General features: G+C 44.2%; 1 protein-coding gene across 2 annotated transcripts in view; it reads right to left on the reverse strand.

The window, feature by feature from the left end:
- Positions 1-16,064, reverse strand: part of SLCO2A1 (solute carrier organic anion transporter family member 2A1) — a 57,312-nt gene that overhangs the window by 2,398 nt on the left and 38,850 nt on the right. Inside the window, exons 5-13 of one of the 2 annotated variants that reach the window (XM_081910410.1) lie at positions 12,511-12,609; positions 9,234-9,367; positions 7,298-7,379; positions 6,020-6,184; positions 4,746-4,935; positions 3,625-3,784; positions 2,121-2,290; positions 1,079-1,143; positions 236-356 (exon numbers count right to left, since the gene is read on the reverse strand). In XM_081910410.1, the coding sequence (XP_081766536.1) occupies positions 236-356; positions 1,079-1,143; positions 2,121-2,290; positions 3,625-3,784; positions 4,746-4,935; positions 6,020-6,184; positions 7,298-7,379; positions 9,234-9,367; positions 12,511-12,609 (1,186 nt within the window). The remainder of the gene's footprint in view (positions 1-235; positions 357-1,078; positions 1,144-2,120; positions 2,291-3,624; positions 3,785-4,745; positions 4,936-6,019; positions 6,185-7,297; positions 7,380-9,233; positions 9,368-12,510; positions 12,610-16,064) is intronic. The other variant, XM_081910411.1, reaches the window with a different exon arrangement.

The raw sequence follows: 16,064 nt of genomic DNA on the forward strand, positions 1-16,064 counted from the left end.
GTGGAGGACTTGATGCCAGCAATTTGCTTTAGGAAAAAAACTCCTAGCCAAAGCATATCTGTCTGCACTGGAATTTGTGCAGGGTTGGGGACTGAACTTAATGGGAATAGATGCGGAGCTAACATAACACGTAACTTGGCCCCAGTTTTGCACCTGCTCTGCACTGCTGGGAGTTGATTTGCCTCACATCAGGTTTTTTGCACCTCCCGGGAGATAAACTATACAGGTGGGTTACCTGCTGCGGAGGAAGTTATTGTCGTAGTACGTGCAAGATCCGCTCTTGTTGCACTGTTTCCTCCACCAGATGCATGAGGAGTCGATGAGGAAGCCAAAGAGGGCAGGAGCTGGCAGCCAGGCTTCAAAAGAAAGAAAAAGGGTGAGGACCAAAAGGGTCCCATTGCAGACAAAGCATCTCTCCACTGCATATCTCACAGTTAGCTCTGGCTAGTATATTATTATTATTATTATTATTATTATTATTATTATTATTATTATTATTATTATTATTTCTATACCACCCTTCATCTGAGGACCGCAGGGTGGTTTGCAACATAAAAACACAAAAATACATAACACTGTAACACACACACACACACACACACACACACACACACACACACACAGAGTTTATTATTTTTAAAAATATTTTTATCAATTCTAAATAATAACAAACATCCTATAAACTTAAACATTGAAAAGAAAAGTTTAATACAACTGTAACATTTTCCATACTTTTTATACAATCAATACAACATCGAAATATGGGATTTTCAACTCCCTTTTCTTCCCTACCCTCTCCATGGTTCCATTATTTTCATTATTAATTCATGCATGTACAAAATAAAATTTCCATCTATTCGTATCTAATTCTATCTTTCGTTAAAATATTGCAAATGTTATTTAGAATCCTGCTGACGTATTAACTTGTATACAATGCTTTGATATATATGCAGTAAATGTTTCCCATTCATTCCCACACACACAGTTTAAAAGGTCATAGATTGCCCCATTGAGCACAGCAGGATTTACTTCTGACTGTTCCTATTTATTAGTATTGCAGGTCCTGGCAGACACTCACCTAGCAATCTCATCAACAGGAACTGGACTCCAATGGCAAATGACTTTTCATCAGGATTCACCACCCTGAGTAGGATAAAAACACATGATATTAGATACTTTTGGCTCAAAAGCTAGTTGGTATTGCTCTGGGAGAAAGTTAAGAAGCCTGATGACGTTTTGTGGGTTCATGACACAATGGAGCAAGGTTCAAAGTGGCCAGATCTTTCATACAGTAAAGCTGAAAATGTCCTGCCCACTTGCCATAAATCAGATCCTTGTCATGTGGTGGCAGGTAAAACATTCTGAGGCCAGCTGAAGGCTAACCTTCCTTATTAAAACATATTCAAACAGGAATGAGGGACTGCAGATTTTCTTCCACTTTAGTGATGTTCCAGGCAATTGACTAATATTTTGTGGCTCTGGGACATTTATTCCTTAAAATATTTTTTTTTATACACCGCCCTATACCCAGAGGTCTCAGGGCGGTTCACAAACAAGACCACAACATATAAAATCCTCTTTTTTTGTACCTGTGAGTCACCATTTTATGATGAGAAAGTTGGGGAATATATGAGAACAAATAAATATAAAAGCCTGTGGATCCCCTAAATTACAGGTAAGTCTTTCAGAGGTTATCTTCTTGTGTAGTGAAATGTGCTCTGGTCCTAAGTTAGAAATGGATGACTCTGTTAATTTCAGTTTCTAATTTTTCCAGTCTTGAATTTAATTCATCCAGTTTCCATGTGTCTGATATTTTTTATTTAATTACATGAAAATTCACCCACATTTCTCCTAATATTTGCATTTGCACACAATTTTGCCTAGCACAAGCATTTATTTATTTTTTGCAGCAAAAGAATGGACATTTGTGCATTATTTTCACAGTTACCTGCATTTTCATATGCATTCTTTAGATGGCAAACTGCTCTGCAAAATTCAAAAGTGTGGATTCTGAAGGAGAGCTATCTTTTGGTTTGCATATCGATTCATGCATGATATGTGAATTGGAAGAGTTAATGTGAATTTCTCTCCCCCTCCTCTGCCCTACTGTGCCTACTTACCTTAGCACCATCATGTAGAGCGGGTTGTGACACAGGCAGGCAATCAATGCAGCAAAGGAGATGAGGAAAATAACAGGCAGCAGCAAAGAAGCACAACGGATTGGGCAGGAACCAGTCTTTGCTGAGGACTGGCCATTGCTGGTTTTGATACAGGAGCAGTTTGTGTAGATCTGGTTGGAATAGCAGAGGAGAAAGTCAACTTCATTTCTGGGAATCCATTACGTTCAGGGAGGGACCACAAGGTCCGGTGCTGGAGCAGAGGATCTTTGCAAGCAGAAGGCCACAGGTTTCAATTCCTGATGTCTCCAATTAAAAGGCTTGGGTAGCAGGCAATGTGAAAACCATCTGCCTGGAAAGCCGCTGTCAATCAGAGCAGCAATTTGGTCATCAGGGGAGTGTGGGAATATGCTTGTGGAAGGAAGGCAGTACTGCACTAATGTGACTGAGAATTCATACAGTGCTTTTAAAAATCAAATGTGCGATTTGTGATCCAATCCCCTGAGAACAGTTCTCAATACTTTGAATATGGGCACACAGGTAAATGAACAGATGAAAAAACGTACACATGCTAATACTTGATCCAAATTGGTTCAGCCTAGGTTGCAAGAACAGCAACAACCACAAACATCACATAGAAAAGGTTTTGACACAGGCAGGTAAGCAATGCAGCAAATGAGACAAGGAACATAAGAGGCTTCCAACAGATGCTCATATTTTGGCTGTGTATGTGACATGCCAATGATATACTGGTGATATTATTAAGAGGGCCCTTTAGGGTGATCTTAAGTATTGGGGTGGCACATCAGGCTTCCTCTTGAAGATGTAGGGCATGAGCCATTATAGGTCAAAACCTGGATTGTGTTTGGAAGACCATGTAATACCACAGCATCTTACTAGTGGAGCAATCAAATGAACCAGTGGACCCACTCTGTTATCAACTTTGAATGGCAGAAGTGCTTCAAATTCTCAGACACAGCTTTTCCCAAGATGCTGCTTTATTGGGGATGTCTGGAATTGAACCTGCGGAGCATGTGTTCTCCAACAGAGCTATGGATTCCCTGCTAAGTCACTATTTTCAACAGGTAGGCCAACTGAGTATAACTCAATGGCTCAGGAGCCCAAAGCAGAGGTGTCTTCTGAACTCAGGTCACATTATCTACTCAACTGCTCTAGCAACACCTCTGTATGTTGAGCACTACAGTGGTACCTTGGTTTGCAACCACTTTGCATTACAACCATGTCAAACCCGGAAGTGTTTGTCCCTTTTTTTTAATTACAACCCATTTTTGGGGATTACAACCAATTTTGAGGGGTACGCCGCATTGGCGAAAGTGTGCCTTCGGTTACAACCTGTTTTGGTTTACAACCGGACCTCTGGAACGGATTATGGTTGTAAACCAAGGTACCACTGTATTTAGATTTGAGGCCATTAAGATGAGTGGACATTCAGTACTCCAGATCCTCTTACCAGCCCCTGGAGTTTTCCATCGGTACTACTACATACCTTAACACTGGATGTGGAAGAATTACTGAATAAACCAGTACAACCAGCGTGGCAGGGAGAAAGGTACTCCACGCCATCATCTCCACAGACTGGGTGGAAGAGATAGTCTGAGCAGGAGCACATCCTGTTGCATTGAGCCTGTCCTGGGGAACTTGATGTCCTGCCAGAAAAAGAGAGGCAAAATGAAATGAAATTAAAGAAGATGGGTGAAAGATACTTTTTTTTTTTTAATGCATTGGGTGATTAACCTTTGTTTTCCAGTCTGTTATTGTTGAGTTCTTGCCACTTGGAAGTCTGGCCTCCTGCCTAGGACTTACCCACCCAAGATACGTCTAAGGTTTTTCAGTGAACTCGGTCGTAATTATTACTCACACGCACATGCAGACAAAACACTCACGTACCTGGGTGGGAAAACATTTGATGCCTGGAGGAATCAACCTGAGCTGAGTCTTACCAGTAAAAAGGAAGAGAAAAAAACCCCCACCATTGAACACCCAAAGCAGAACAAAGATGAAAAAAGCCAGTCAAAAGAAAACGAGAATGAAAACTGGAAACATTCTAGGTGCAAAGTAGGATCCAAGGTCAGTATCACATTGGATGTGTACAATATTGAGAGCCGCCATTTAGACAAACCTTGTCCACTTTGACCCCCATCAGCTCTCTGAGACCTCAATTAGAGAAATTCCATAGCCTTGGAAGCCCTGAGAGTCTTTTATATGGAAGGTGACCTGGAGTCAGTCTCTTTTAATGTGCCAATAACATTTTCTACCACTCAGCTTCCCCGCTCTCTGAAATACCATGGGGAATAGAAAGAATAGAAAGGAGGAATAAATGATTCAGTGGCAATTGTTGGGGTTTATCAAAGGAAAGTGTGAAGGGGGAAATCTGCGCACCCATGATTTTACAGTGGATGACTCACTGTCAGGGATGGTGAATCTGCGTCCCTCCAGATGTTGCTGGACTCCAACTCCCATTATCCCTAATCACTGGTCATACTAGTTGGGGCTGATGGGAGTTGTGGTCCAGCCATCTTTGGAGAGCCGCAGGTCCCCCACCCCTGCACTAAATTCTAATTCCCCACCCCCACCCCACGGTGTTTAATGGAAAGCAGAACATGTTACCTGTCTGGATAAATTTCTGCTATCTTCTCTGTAGAGCAACCCATGAAGAACAGAGGGAGGCAGCAAAGTGTGGAGACGAGGAGCACACTGATGGCAAACCGTGGGATAGCTTTGAGGGAGAAAGCAAAACGCTTCATGACGAGGCCTCCAAACAGCATTCCTAGGGCAGCTGCAGGAAGGTTCACAGATCCTGCAAAAAAAGGGGGGTGGAGAGGAAGCAACAGGAGACAGTGGTTCGTAACTGAAAGCAACTTTATTTTTTTTAGCAAAAGCTTGAAGTCAATCTTACAGCTGGAATAGAACAGTACTCTATTTTGCATGGCGAGGCCAACACAGAGTCCCTCCTACTGAGTCCTGGCCACTACCCTAGGGGCTGCTCCACATGCAATGGGATTCCTCCAAGGGAAGCATCCTCCTTGTGAGGGTCTGCATGAATCTTGCATGTAACGCCTAGTTGCAATGACTTCATGTTTGTAATTCAGAAAAAAGTGTACTTGTTCTGGGCAACTAAGGTCAGCCTCCACACTAGGGGATGGAGGACACCTCCTGCTTCCAGCACAGCTTTGTCCCATGTTACAGGCAGGATTCAAGATAGAAGGAGTGTTTCCTTCTAGTTTCAGAATACTTTTCTTGCATTTTTGAATTATGTAACTGTTTGCCCACGCCGCAGGCCCTCAGCTTGTTTAGAAGGGTGCTAGTTTATCCTGCCTATCTCAAAGGGTCTATCCAAGCAGAGTTTGGCTTCATCACTTAACTGAGGAAGCTGTGTGTAGCATACAGATACATACATACACAGAGAAAAGAAAAGAAAAGAAAAGGGAAGCACAGTGAGCTGATTCAGAACCAAGATAGATGGAAATGCTTGACCGTCGCCCACACAAACACTGTCCAACTGCAGAAGGCCCCACAGCAACTTCCTTAATTAAATTATTTTTGACTCCATGACTCCAACACCCACAAACATTTAGAGCTCTGCCAAACCAAAGTCTGCCCTGACTCCTGAGTAATGTTCATTGCCTGGTGTGGTTAAAGGGCACCCATTCTTTCCACGAGTGGCCCAAGGACTAGAGAGGTAGCCAGTGATTGCCTAGTTGCCTTTGACTGCCCTACTCTGTCCTCCTCCAATCAGATTGGACTGCCAGCTGGTATGACACCAAGAAGGACTGGCTGCCAAGCCTTGAGGAACGTAACCTGGCTATAACTTTATCCTGAGAAGGTTTGGGCTGTAATAACTAAAAATCATGATTAGTCGAGAGGCATTGCCAGTCCCTCACCAATGAGGAAGTTTGCATAGGAAGAGGTGGCACCAAACTGCTTCTCTAGGAACTTGTTGAGGAAGGTGGAGAGGCCAGCAATGACAGAGGAGAAGCTGCACTGAGCCAAAACCAGGAACATGAAGAGCGGATTGAGGAGCAGCCTCAGGAAGCCTTGGGGAAACTCTGAAGGCAAAAACAGGGGAACAAATCAGTCATACAGAGGGCTTCAGCAGTTGCGTGAGAGAATGCTTTAAAACAACAAACAACAACAACAACAACACTCTTATGATTTCATTTATTTAACACATTTTTATCATGCTCTTCATTCCATTTAAAATGGTCGTGCTGGTTCAAAATTGGTAAGATGCAGCACAAAACTCAACTATAAGCCTACAAGGGGAAAATAAAGAGATTCTGAAAAAATACACATTTTAAAAATACATGGGTGTACAAAAGAGTTTCCACCTACCACCAAAAGCACTGTGGTGTAGGGTGCCAGGTGAGTCTCTATAGCAGGGATAGAGAACTTGTGGCCTTCCAAATGTTGCTGGACCACGCTAGCTGGGGCTGGTGGGAGTTGTAGGGAACAGCATTCAATAGATAGGATGCCGGTACCTAAGAGGCCCTTTTCCTTTGTTGTCACATATCCTACCCTATCATAAATGTTAGTTACACCAAAAAGTCCCGTGGAATTCTATTCCCATTGGGCCAGACTATTAAGGAATGTCAAAGCTGGCTTCTGTTTCTAAAATCAGTGATGCCTTGGCTGGACTGATTTAGGTTCTTAACTGGCCTTCTGCTAAATGCTTAGGGAAGGGTTACATATCAAAAACAGACTGCGGTGGGTTTACAGTAACAATATCTTTTGTAAAAAAGAGAGTGCTATCAATGGCTACAAATCATTATGTCTTTGGGCTATGTCCCGGTCCAGAGGCTACATGCCTCTGAAATGCCAGTTGCTGGAGAACAACCTCATGTCCTGTTTAGGGGCTTCTCAGAGGCAGCTGGCAGGCTGGACTAGATAGGGCCTGGGTTTGCTCCAGAAAGGTTCTTTGATTCTTCCTTCTTGTAATATGCAGCATGGCCGTATGTAGCTAAACTGATGAGCTTTGCACATAAGCAGCAGAGGCTACAGCCAAGAAGCCTTTCAGGAGAACATCAAAATAACAAAATCATACACAGCTGCTAGCTAAGATAAGGATACAGGTGTGGGTGCTAAGGGATCTTGTATTTCTAAACAGTTCCGTTTTTTGCAGTGTAGCCTGAAAGCTGAAAGTTGGAAAGAAAAGCCTTTACTTTTGGTAAATTCTACCAGTGATCCTTCCTCTGCCTTGGCCTTCTCAATCTTCTTCAGGACGTCCACCTCATATTCCGCCTGCTGGGACAGAAGCAAAGAGAATGGTTTTTGTGTGTGAACAGGAGGGTGATGGTTCGTTTTGTCCTCAGGAAACAAGGTCCTGAGCATGCAGAGCAAGCATGAAACAGGATGCGGATCCTGGGAGCAGCCCAGCAAAAGAGAAATAATTGTGGGGTGTGTGCGTGTTCTTCTCCAAGCATAACAGTGACAGCAAAAAAGACTGAGGCAAGAAACAAAAAAAAAGACAGGCTCATCTGGAAAAAAACTGACCTTGCCCACAATACAAATGACATTCCACCTGCTTCCATACAGCTTTCTTTGATTTGGCTATTGCCAAGGCTGAAACCTTTACCCCCATTTTGAACACTGACTTGATGAATACAAAGGGAAGCTATGGCAGAACTTTTGCCTCTTGATTTACAAAGTGATTGGAACACTTTAGGGGCGGCTTTTGAGCTACTTTTTGTACCATAACTGTTAAGTTGTGGGCGAACATAGCAGACGACACAGCGATTTCTCCAGAGCAGCTCTTTATTTGTAAGCTGGACAGAACTGAACAGCAAACAGCTCAGCCGGCCTGCTTTTATAGGCAGCCGGCTGTCAACATTGTAGCAACAACAACCCAGGGCTTCCCGCCTAAAATAACTGACATGGACCTGAGTGAAAACTACAGTATCCCCCTGCTGGCCCAGGGTGAGAACTTCAGTACATAACAATAACCCTCTGCTTGGGGTGCCTGCTATGTCCACCTACAGAGAGGGATACTGAAAAAGCTCATCTGTTAGAGAGCATGAGACTCTTAATCTCAGGGTCAGGGGTTCAAACCCCACATTGGGCAAAAGATTCCTGCATTGCAGGGAGTTGGACTAGATGACCCTCGTGGTCCCTTGAACTCTACAGTTCTATGATTAACTGCTCTCCTGCTGCCATGAAGGGTAATAACAGAAAAGGGAAAACACACACACATACACACACACACACACACACACTATAAAAGCCTTCATATGAGATTAAGATGAGGATGCATATTTCTCCCCTCTTACTGTATTTCAAAGTAAGGAAAGGAGTCAGAGCTATACTGAATATGCAAGGCAAAGACGAACACTGGGATGCTTGATAGTATTTCCAACATCTTTGTTAATGGCTTTAAATACACACACACACACACACACACACACACACACACACACACGGAGTATTTACATGCTACCTTCCTTGCTATGGAATGGCACCCCTAAACAGAGTTTTTCCATTTCAATTTGTTGCTCATTCTTTAGACACAAGGCAGGCTAGAATAAGGTAATATACCTCTCTGCCCAAATGCTCCAGCTTTGATTGTTTTGAGGTCCACTCTCAGCATATCCCCTGTGTATTTACTATTGGTGAGGCAGGCATTTAAGGTGTTATGCTTCTATCAACAGCAAGAGGCCCTGCCCAGTGGAATAATGTGTTTGCAGTGTACAGATCCTACACTGGAAGTCATGCAGGCCAAACCCATGCAGGCAGGCTTTTCTTCATAGTGATTATTGTAGCACCTAAAGAGCCCAAATTAATAAATCAGAAAACTAATGTACAGAAATAGGGGATGAGACAAGAGTTCTTGCTCAAGCAAGCTGCTACCTAAGAAGCAGGCAAATAGGAAAATGGTTTAAAATAGAAAAATACAGCCCCAATCCAGGACAGCCCTGCCTTCCTCATCTTCCCAGTGGGCCAAAGAGACTTCCCCTCTGGAACAACAGAGGTTCCTCAGAGGAATTTTTCCCTTGCAAGGGTTCACCAGTCACTTTGGAAAAGTCCTACTGCCTCTTGGCTGTGCCCTCAACAGCTGTAGTTGGAAAGGGTTGCCCTTCTCTTCACCGTCACCGAGACACTTACCCTCCCTTTGAGCATATACCGAGGGAAGAAGAAATAGGGAATGGACGTGAGCACCAAGCAGCCCGAGGCAATGAGGAGTCCCAGCCACCAGGCTCCAATCCAGCGCTGGTCTCCTGGGACCAACTGCACATCCTCTGAAAAGAGATGGAGAAATTAAAAAAGAGCTTCGTGAGTCCACTTCCTGGTACAGTGGTACGTTGGGTTAAGAACTTAATTCGTTCTGGAGGTCCGTTCTTAACCTGAAACTGTACTTAACCTGAGGTACCATTTTAGCGAATGGGGCCTGACCTAGCACCTCAAATAATAATAATAATAATAATAATAATAATAATAATAATAATAATAATAATTTATTATTTATACCCCGCCCATCTGGCTGGGCCTCCCCAGCCACTCCGGGCAGCTTCCAACAAAATATTAAAATACAGTAATGCATCAAACATGGAAAGCTTCCCTAAACAGGGCTGCCTTCAGATGGCTTCTAAAAGTCTGGTAGGTAATTAATATCATTCATGTTCTTTTAGATATCACTAATCCCCAAATATCTCCAGGACTGGGGGATCCATCTTCCCATGTGACCAATCACCTTCAAGGGCACATCCAATATTGCTCAGGATTCCTACAAAAAGCGGCAATGCTGCCTCACCAGAGCTGTGCTCCTTTGTTGTTGCTGTATTGAGTCTCTCAATACTGGAGAGCTTTTTATTTTTGGCTAGAGACAGTTTTTGTAGCTATTCAGATCTCAGTGCCTGGCACAACACTGAGAGTTCCGCCATTTCACTAAACTGGGATAAATGAGAGGTTTACCACCTAAGGAAGCTCTGCTCTAAAAATCAGTAGCTGTAAGTTCAGGTGTAGGGAACCCGTGGCCTTCCAGATGTTGCAGAACTACAACTCCTTTCATCTTTCCCCATGTTTGCTGGGGCTGGTGGGAATTGTAGTTCAGCAATATCTGGGGGCCATACCTGCTAGAGTTCGTGACAACATGTCTCTTTAGTGAAGGCAGGGTACATTCTCCCCGATGATACTGCATTGGGAAAGTTGCTGCCACTCCAGATCACAATGCCTCTGAAGTTTGAGAAAGCACAAGCATTTGGTGAGGAACGCACAGTGGAAACCGAAGAGCATCTGTGCTGTGGAAGGTGTTTCTTGGGAGGGAAGGCTTTAAGCAGGTGACAGCCAAGATATGGGGTTAAAGGAAGGAGCTGGCAATTCATTTGTGCGATTACAAAGTTAATTAGAGAAACCAACCCTCTTTCCTTTTAGACGCCTAATGCCTGCTGAAATTGTTTCCCCAGCAGTATGTGCAGACAGGGGAGCTGGAAATGTTAGCTGCCCTCTTCCTGGAAAGACTATCCTGTCCTATTGTTCCTAGGCTGGGCAGAGTTCTGCTGGCAGAGAGTCAGGCACTAGCACAGCCGCTGATCCCCATGGAGCAACCGTCTTAATGAGCCTGGCTTTTGGAGTCTACGCTCTCCAGGGACTCTGGAGAAGAGACGCCGAGTCATTTCACTTTGAGAGCGGACATCCTCCAGGCAGGAGGCCTTGCTCAAAGGAGCCCACGCTTCACTGGGGTTGGCATAGAAAGTGTCTCTCCACATTGTTAACGAGTGGGAAGGAATAAACAGCCATCTCCAGCCTTTTGCTCCTCAGCCCAGACTTCCTGTCCTTCAGGATTAAAGAGTGTGCAGGCAAAAAAAAGAGCCCACGCCCGGCAAAAACAATGGCTCAGCTTCCCTGGACGTGACCGGCCCACTCAAGACTGGGCGACATCATCAAGCGGTGACCACAAAGGGGTAATTAAAGCTGCCTGTCTACATGCAAAAGAAACCCGGTGTCATTTCCGTCCTCTCTTCTCACTTCTTTTCTTTATCTTCCACAAGGTATCATTCTGTTATCTCCGATTGCCTGGAAGCAAGGCAGGAGAATTCTTTAGCACAGAGACACGGATATAGGAAGAAAGCCTCTGTTGCACGGTGGGTGGGTGCTGGAGAGAACAGGTAGAAACAGTGATCAACCCTAAGGCAGCAGTCTTCTTAGTCCAGTGCTCTTTCAGACGTACAAAGCAAATTTGTGATGCAACAGCCCTAGACTGTCATCACCCTGCCCCACCCCCACCCCAATGACAGGCAATATATGTGAAGCAAAAAATAGCACCATGGTGTAGATTGGGGGGGGGGGCAAGCAAAGATGGAGAGAATGGCCTGCCCGAAGCTATCTAGCCAGATTACCTGCATTCCAGATTACCTGCATACTCTGCCACAGAACAACAATAGTGCATGAAGTTCATTGCATGCACGGAGATAAACCCATCTAGTTTCTATAGACAGTTCCATCTACATGCATTATAGCATCACATATTCAGGATTCTTCCCTGCCAACATGGTTATGTGATCTGTGCAAAGTGGATCTGAATCACTGCTGTGCATTGCACAGCTACTATCACCAACAAATGTCCCTGATTCAACAGCAGACACCGAATGTGATGTCTCCCTCAGGTGAGGAGCAAAGGAAGCCATTCTAGAGGATCTCCACACTGCAAATGATCAGCCATCAGATCTGGACATCCCTGCTCCATGACTGGGGTCCTCATACCAGCTGCCTGAGTTCCTGGCTGGCACTCACAGACAATTTTCCCCCAGAGTCACAGGTGTACAGGAGATAGCAAGCCAGACAGGAACATCAGGGCCACTATATGGACAGCAGCATGTGAAGCTGCTCAGGAGGAAGGGGCAGCACATGGAAATACGCTGCTCAGATCAGGGCCTGGCAAAAACCCAAAAGGGATGGAGCTCCCAGCCCCCAGCCCACTCTGAGCTGCTCTATTGCTGAAGCAACAGCTCCCACTCCAGCTCTAAGCTCTGGCCTTCCTGACCGGGTAAAGTGACAGCATTGCACACTGCATGCTCAGGTCACTTAATGGGGCAACGACTTTGGCAACTGAACCACTACTTTGTGGTGGTGATTCTAACATTCTTCCAATAATACCTGAAAGCCTTTTGCTGCTTTAGGACTTTTAATCTGCAGATAAGAATATGTGGTGATGTTGGTCTTTGGGTATGTAGGGGATATCAGAAAAATCTCTAACTGTATGTAGTCAGGTCATGTCTTTGCCTGTCACCTAGCAACACACCAAGAATCTGCCCTCAAAGAAAACCGGGAACCAGTAGCGTGCTTTGTGTGGCCATGACTCAATTTCCATAATCAAGTGGCTCAGACGATGGGCCTGTGAATGTGTACGAGTCCAATACCCCCCTCAGCAAGAACAGATACTCACTCAGGTCAACCCTCCCATAGTCCACAAATATCCGCAGTGCTGCAGAACCAAGCAAGTAACCGAAAGCAGGGCCAAACACTGCAATGGCAAATAGGATTGCTGAAAGAGAGAGAGAAGAGGATGAGCAAGTGTGCATGAGTGACATTGCACCCATGTTTCTGATGATGTTTTATTTCTTCCTAAAGCATGTTTTAAACCACACAGTGTTTGTGGTAAATGAACAAGAAGATGAATGGTGTTGAAAACCAATCAGACAGTTAATACTACTTCTGCTTTCCACACATCTTATTGAATGAAAAGCAGCTGCTACTGTTCAGACAGGATCCTAGCAACGCCCGTGAAATAAAGACTATGGTAACACATCTTTTTCAACAGCTTCCCCAACCTGCTTTGGACCACAACTCCCATCAGCCCCAGTCAGCTGATGGGAGTTGTAGTTCAAAACATCTGGAAGGCAGCAGGTTGGGGGAGGCTGCATTGCTGTTCCATCTGCCATTTCTTTCAAACATGAAAATCTTGTGGTGAAGAAACACAGAGACAAGAGACAAGCAAAGAAATGTTCTGAGATTTGCATAAATACAGAAAGTATGCACTTAACCAAAAAAAAAAAAATTAAATTAATTTGCACAATTGTTACTTTACTTTTGTGCAGAAATGCACAGAGACTACTTGTTTGATCCCATGTTAAGAGCTCTAAATAATAATAATAATAATAATAATAATAATAATAATAATAATAATAATAATAAAAAATTTTGTATTTATACCCCACCTATTTTGCTGGGTTGCCCCAGCCACTCTGGGGCATATATACCTTTTTCAAACAGTGCAATCCTATATATAGCTACAGAAATGACCCTCCCCTTGAGTCAATGGGACTCACTCCCAGGCAAGTGTATTTAGCAGTCCTCCCCAACCTGGTGCTCTTCAGATGTTGCTGGACTACAACTCCCATCAGCCTTGACCATTGGCCGTGGCTGATGGGAGTTGCAGTGCAAAACATTTGGACGCGCTAGGTTGGGGAAGGCTGGCGTGTAGGATTGCCATCAAAAAACCTTGAGGGCAACCCACCAGAGAGATGAGTCACCCAAAGGGAATGTTCTGGAGCTATACTTTAGTGAGAAAGTATCGACAATGGGAAGGTTCAAAGCTTCCTGTTCCAACCACCAAAGTTTTTAAAGCATATAGCAGAAGATGCCAATGTTTTTATTATAGTTTCCTCCCAGTGCTCTTTTGCAAAAATGAAAGCTTAGATTTTTCATTATTTTGCAGACGCTGCCATATTCTGCTGGTATGTGTTTTCTCTGGAAATTGTATTCAAGCATGGTTGGTTTTTGGTTTTTTTAAAAAGATTCTAAGCACTATAGCCCTATAAAGACCAGAGGACAGTATCTGTGGAAAGTTAGGCTACTTAGAATCATAGAACTGTAGAGTTGGAAGGGATCCAAATGGTCATTTAGTCCAACCTGCTTCATGCAGGAATCACAGCTAAAGAATCCATGACAGATGGCCATCCAATCTATGTTTAAAAACCTTCAAATGAGGAAGTCTCACGGAAGTCAATTACAGCCTAATCACAAACAGAATTACTGCTAAAGTCCAAAAGGACAGTTCAAATATAATATTGATGTGCTGTGATAGCAGAGCTTGTAGGGAAGGGTTGCCCTTGGCTATAGGTCAACAAAACAGTACGGTACTGATTACGTACCTTGGAGCAACAATGAGCTATTTTTTACTTTATTAACACAAAGCTCCATTAAAGCCAATTGAAGTCACCAGAGAGCACTTGGGGTTGAGGAAAAACTGCCTCCAGAAAGGCTATCATTCTTTGAGGGGTGGGTGGTGAAGGAATATTTGACTCTGTCATTTCCAAAACTAATAAAGCTTTACTTTATCAGCCCCTGTCTCCTGACTACAGTCTGATGGGGGAAACAGGAGACAGGAGCTGCTGTTGTAGGAGGCACCGCAAATTAGTGGGACGGAGGATGCCTCTCGTAAGAAGGCCCAAAGTTCAACCCTTGCAATATCCAGTTCAGAGATGACCAGGGGAGCTGGGCTAGATGGACCAATAGCCTGACACAATATACAGTAACTTCTTATGCTCACAGGACTGTTATTTATCAGCTGGTCATTCTGGAAGGAAAGGGCCACAGATAATCTGGGTGTTCCAGCTCTCAAACAATTTCCAGGAAGCACATTCATGTTACCAGTTCTCTGATAACATCAGGGACAGGGAGCCTGGAAGACAACTTCCAACATCCATGGTCATTAGCTATGCTAGCTGGGGCTGACAGGGCCTGGAGTCCAACAACATCTAGAGAGCCACAAATTCCCCATCCTTGGACTACAGGGCCAATTCACAAGGCCAAGTTGTCCAAACAACATCTAGCCCAGTGGCCCAAATTGTCGAGTGCTGACAGCAGTGAATTATTGCCTACCAATATGACTGAGCTCCGTGGTTTCATTTCAACCATCTTTTATGGCTTGCTAATCATCATGCTTATTATGTTTTTCCCAACTTCTGCACCAGAAAGGAACATTATCTACTAATTAGATTCTCTTTTCATATCTACAAAGACAGATGGGAAACTCGTTATCAGAAAACGCCCCTGATATCTACAGTACTTGGTGCCTGCAAACCTCTATGACCCTTTCCCCTTTCCTGTAATAAGTACTCTTGCAATACCTTTGAACGGCCAACACCAACAAAGCCAATAAAAAAATAAAAATAAAACCATTTGCATTCTGGAACTGAAGGAAGCACTTTTTCCTTCACCTTGCATTTCAGACTTCTTCTTGGCCTAGTTTTACATAATAGCAGGAGGTGACTAGAAACATTTGAAATCCTGGTAGAGCCAGGTCTTGGGCTTCTCTCCACACCAGAGGATTAGATAAATTCAGGGAGGAGACAGCTATCAATGGCTAGTGGAGGCAGCAATACTTCCAAATACCAGTTGCTGGAAACCACAAGAAGGGAGAGGGCTCTTGTGCTCAGGCCCAGCTTCCAGGTTTCCCACAGGCATCTGGTTGGCCACTGTGAGAACAGGACAGTGGATTAGATGGGCCATTGGCCTGATCCCGCAAGCTATTATTTTGTTCTTATGGAGATATTCAGAATTCTATTGTGGGATGGGAGAGTTTCCTTTCAAAAAGCAACCATGAATACATTTTGGCCTCAAAGTGTAGACTTCCGCTGCCAAATCTGAATGTTTTTTGGATTATTATTATTAATAATAATAATTGCATTGAGTGGAGATTTAAACCCTGATCTCCCAGGTCCTAGTGTGAAACTCTAACCACTCTACCACACTGGCTTCTCTGAGTTGCAAGCCAGTCCTCTGCGCCAGTGGCAACAAGCTACTGCATCAAACATTAGAGTTGCAAGCACCAGCGGAGGGCTTTGTACCCCTGCCTCTGGTGCTGGAAGCTGGCGCCACTCTTGGCAGAGGAGCAGGAGCAGCCCAAATGGGCTGTGCCGGCCAAGGACTTCTTCAGGACGGGGAAGCTGCTAGTGTCTTGGACAGCCACCAACAGTTGTTAGAGGGGCCTCTGAC

This window comes from Podarcis melisellensis, assembly GCF_964234715.1.
Source record: "Podarcis melisellensis genome assembly, chromosome: 5".
In the NCBI taxonomy this organism is placed as follows: domain Eukaryota; kingdom Metazoa; phylum Chordata; class Lepidosauria; order Squamata; family Lacertidae; genus Podarcis; species Podarcis melisellensis.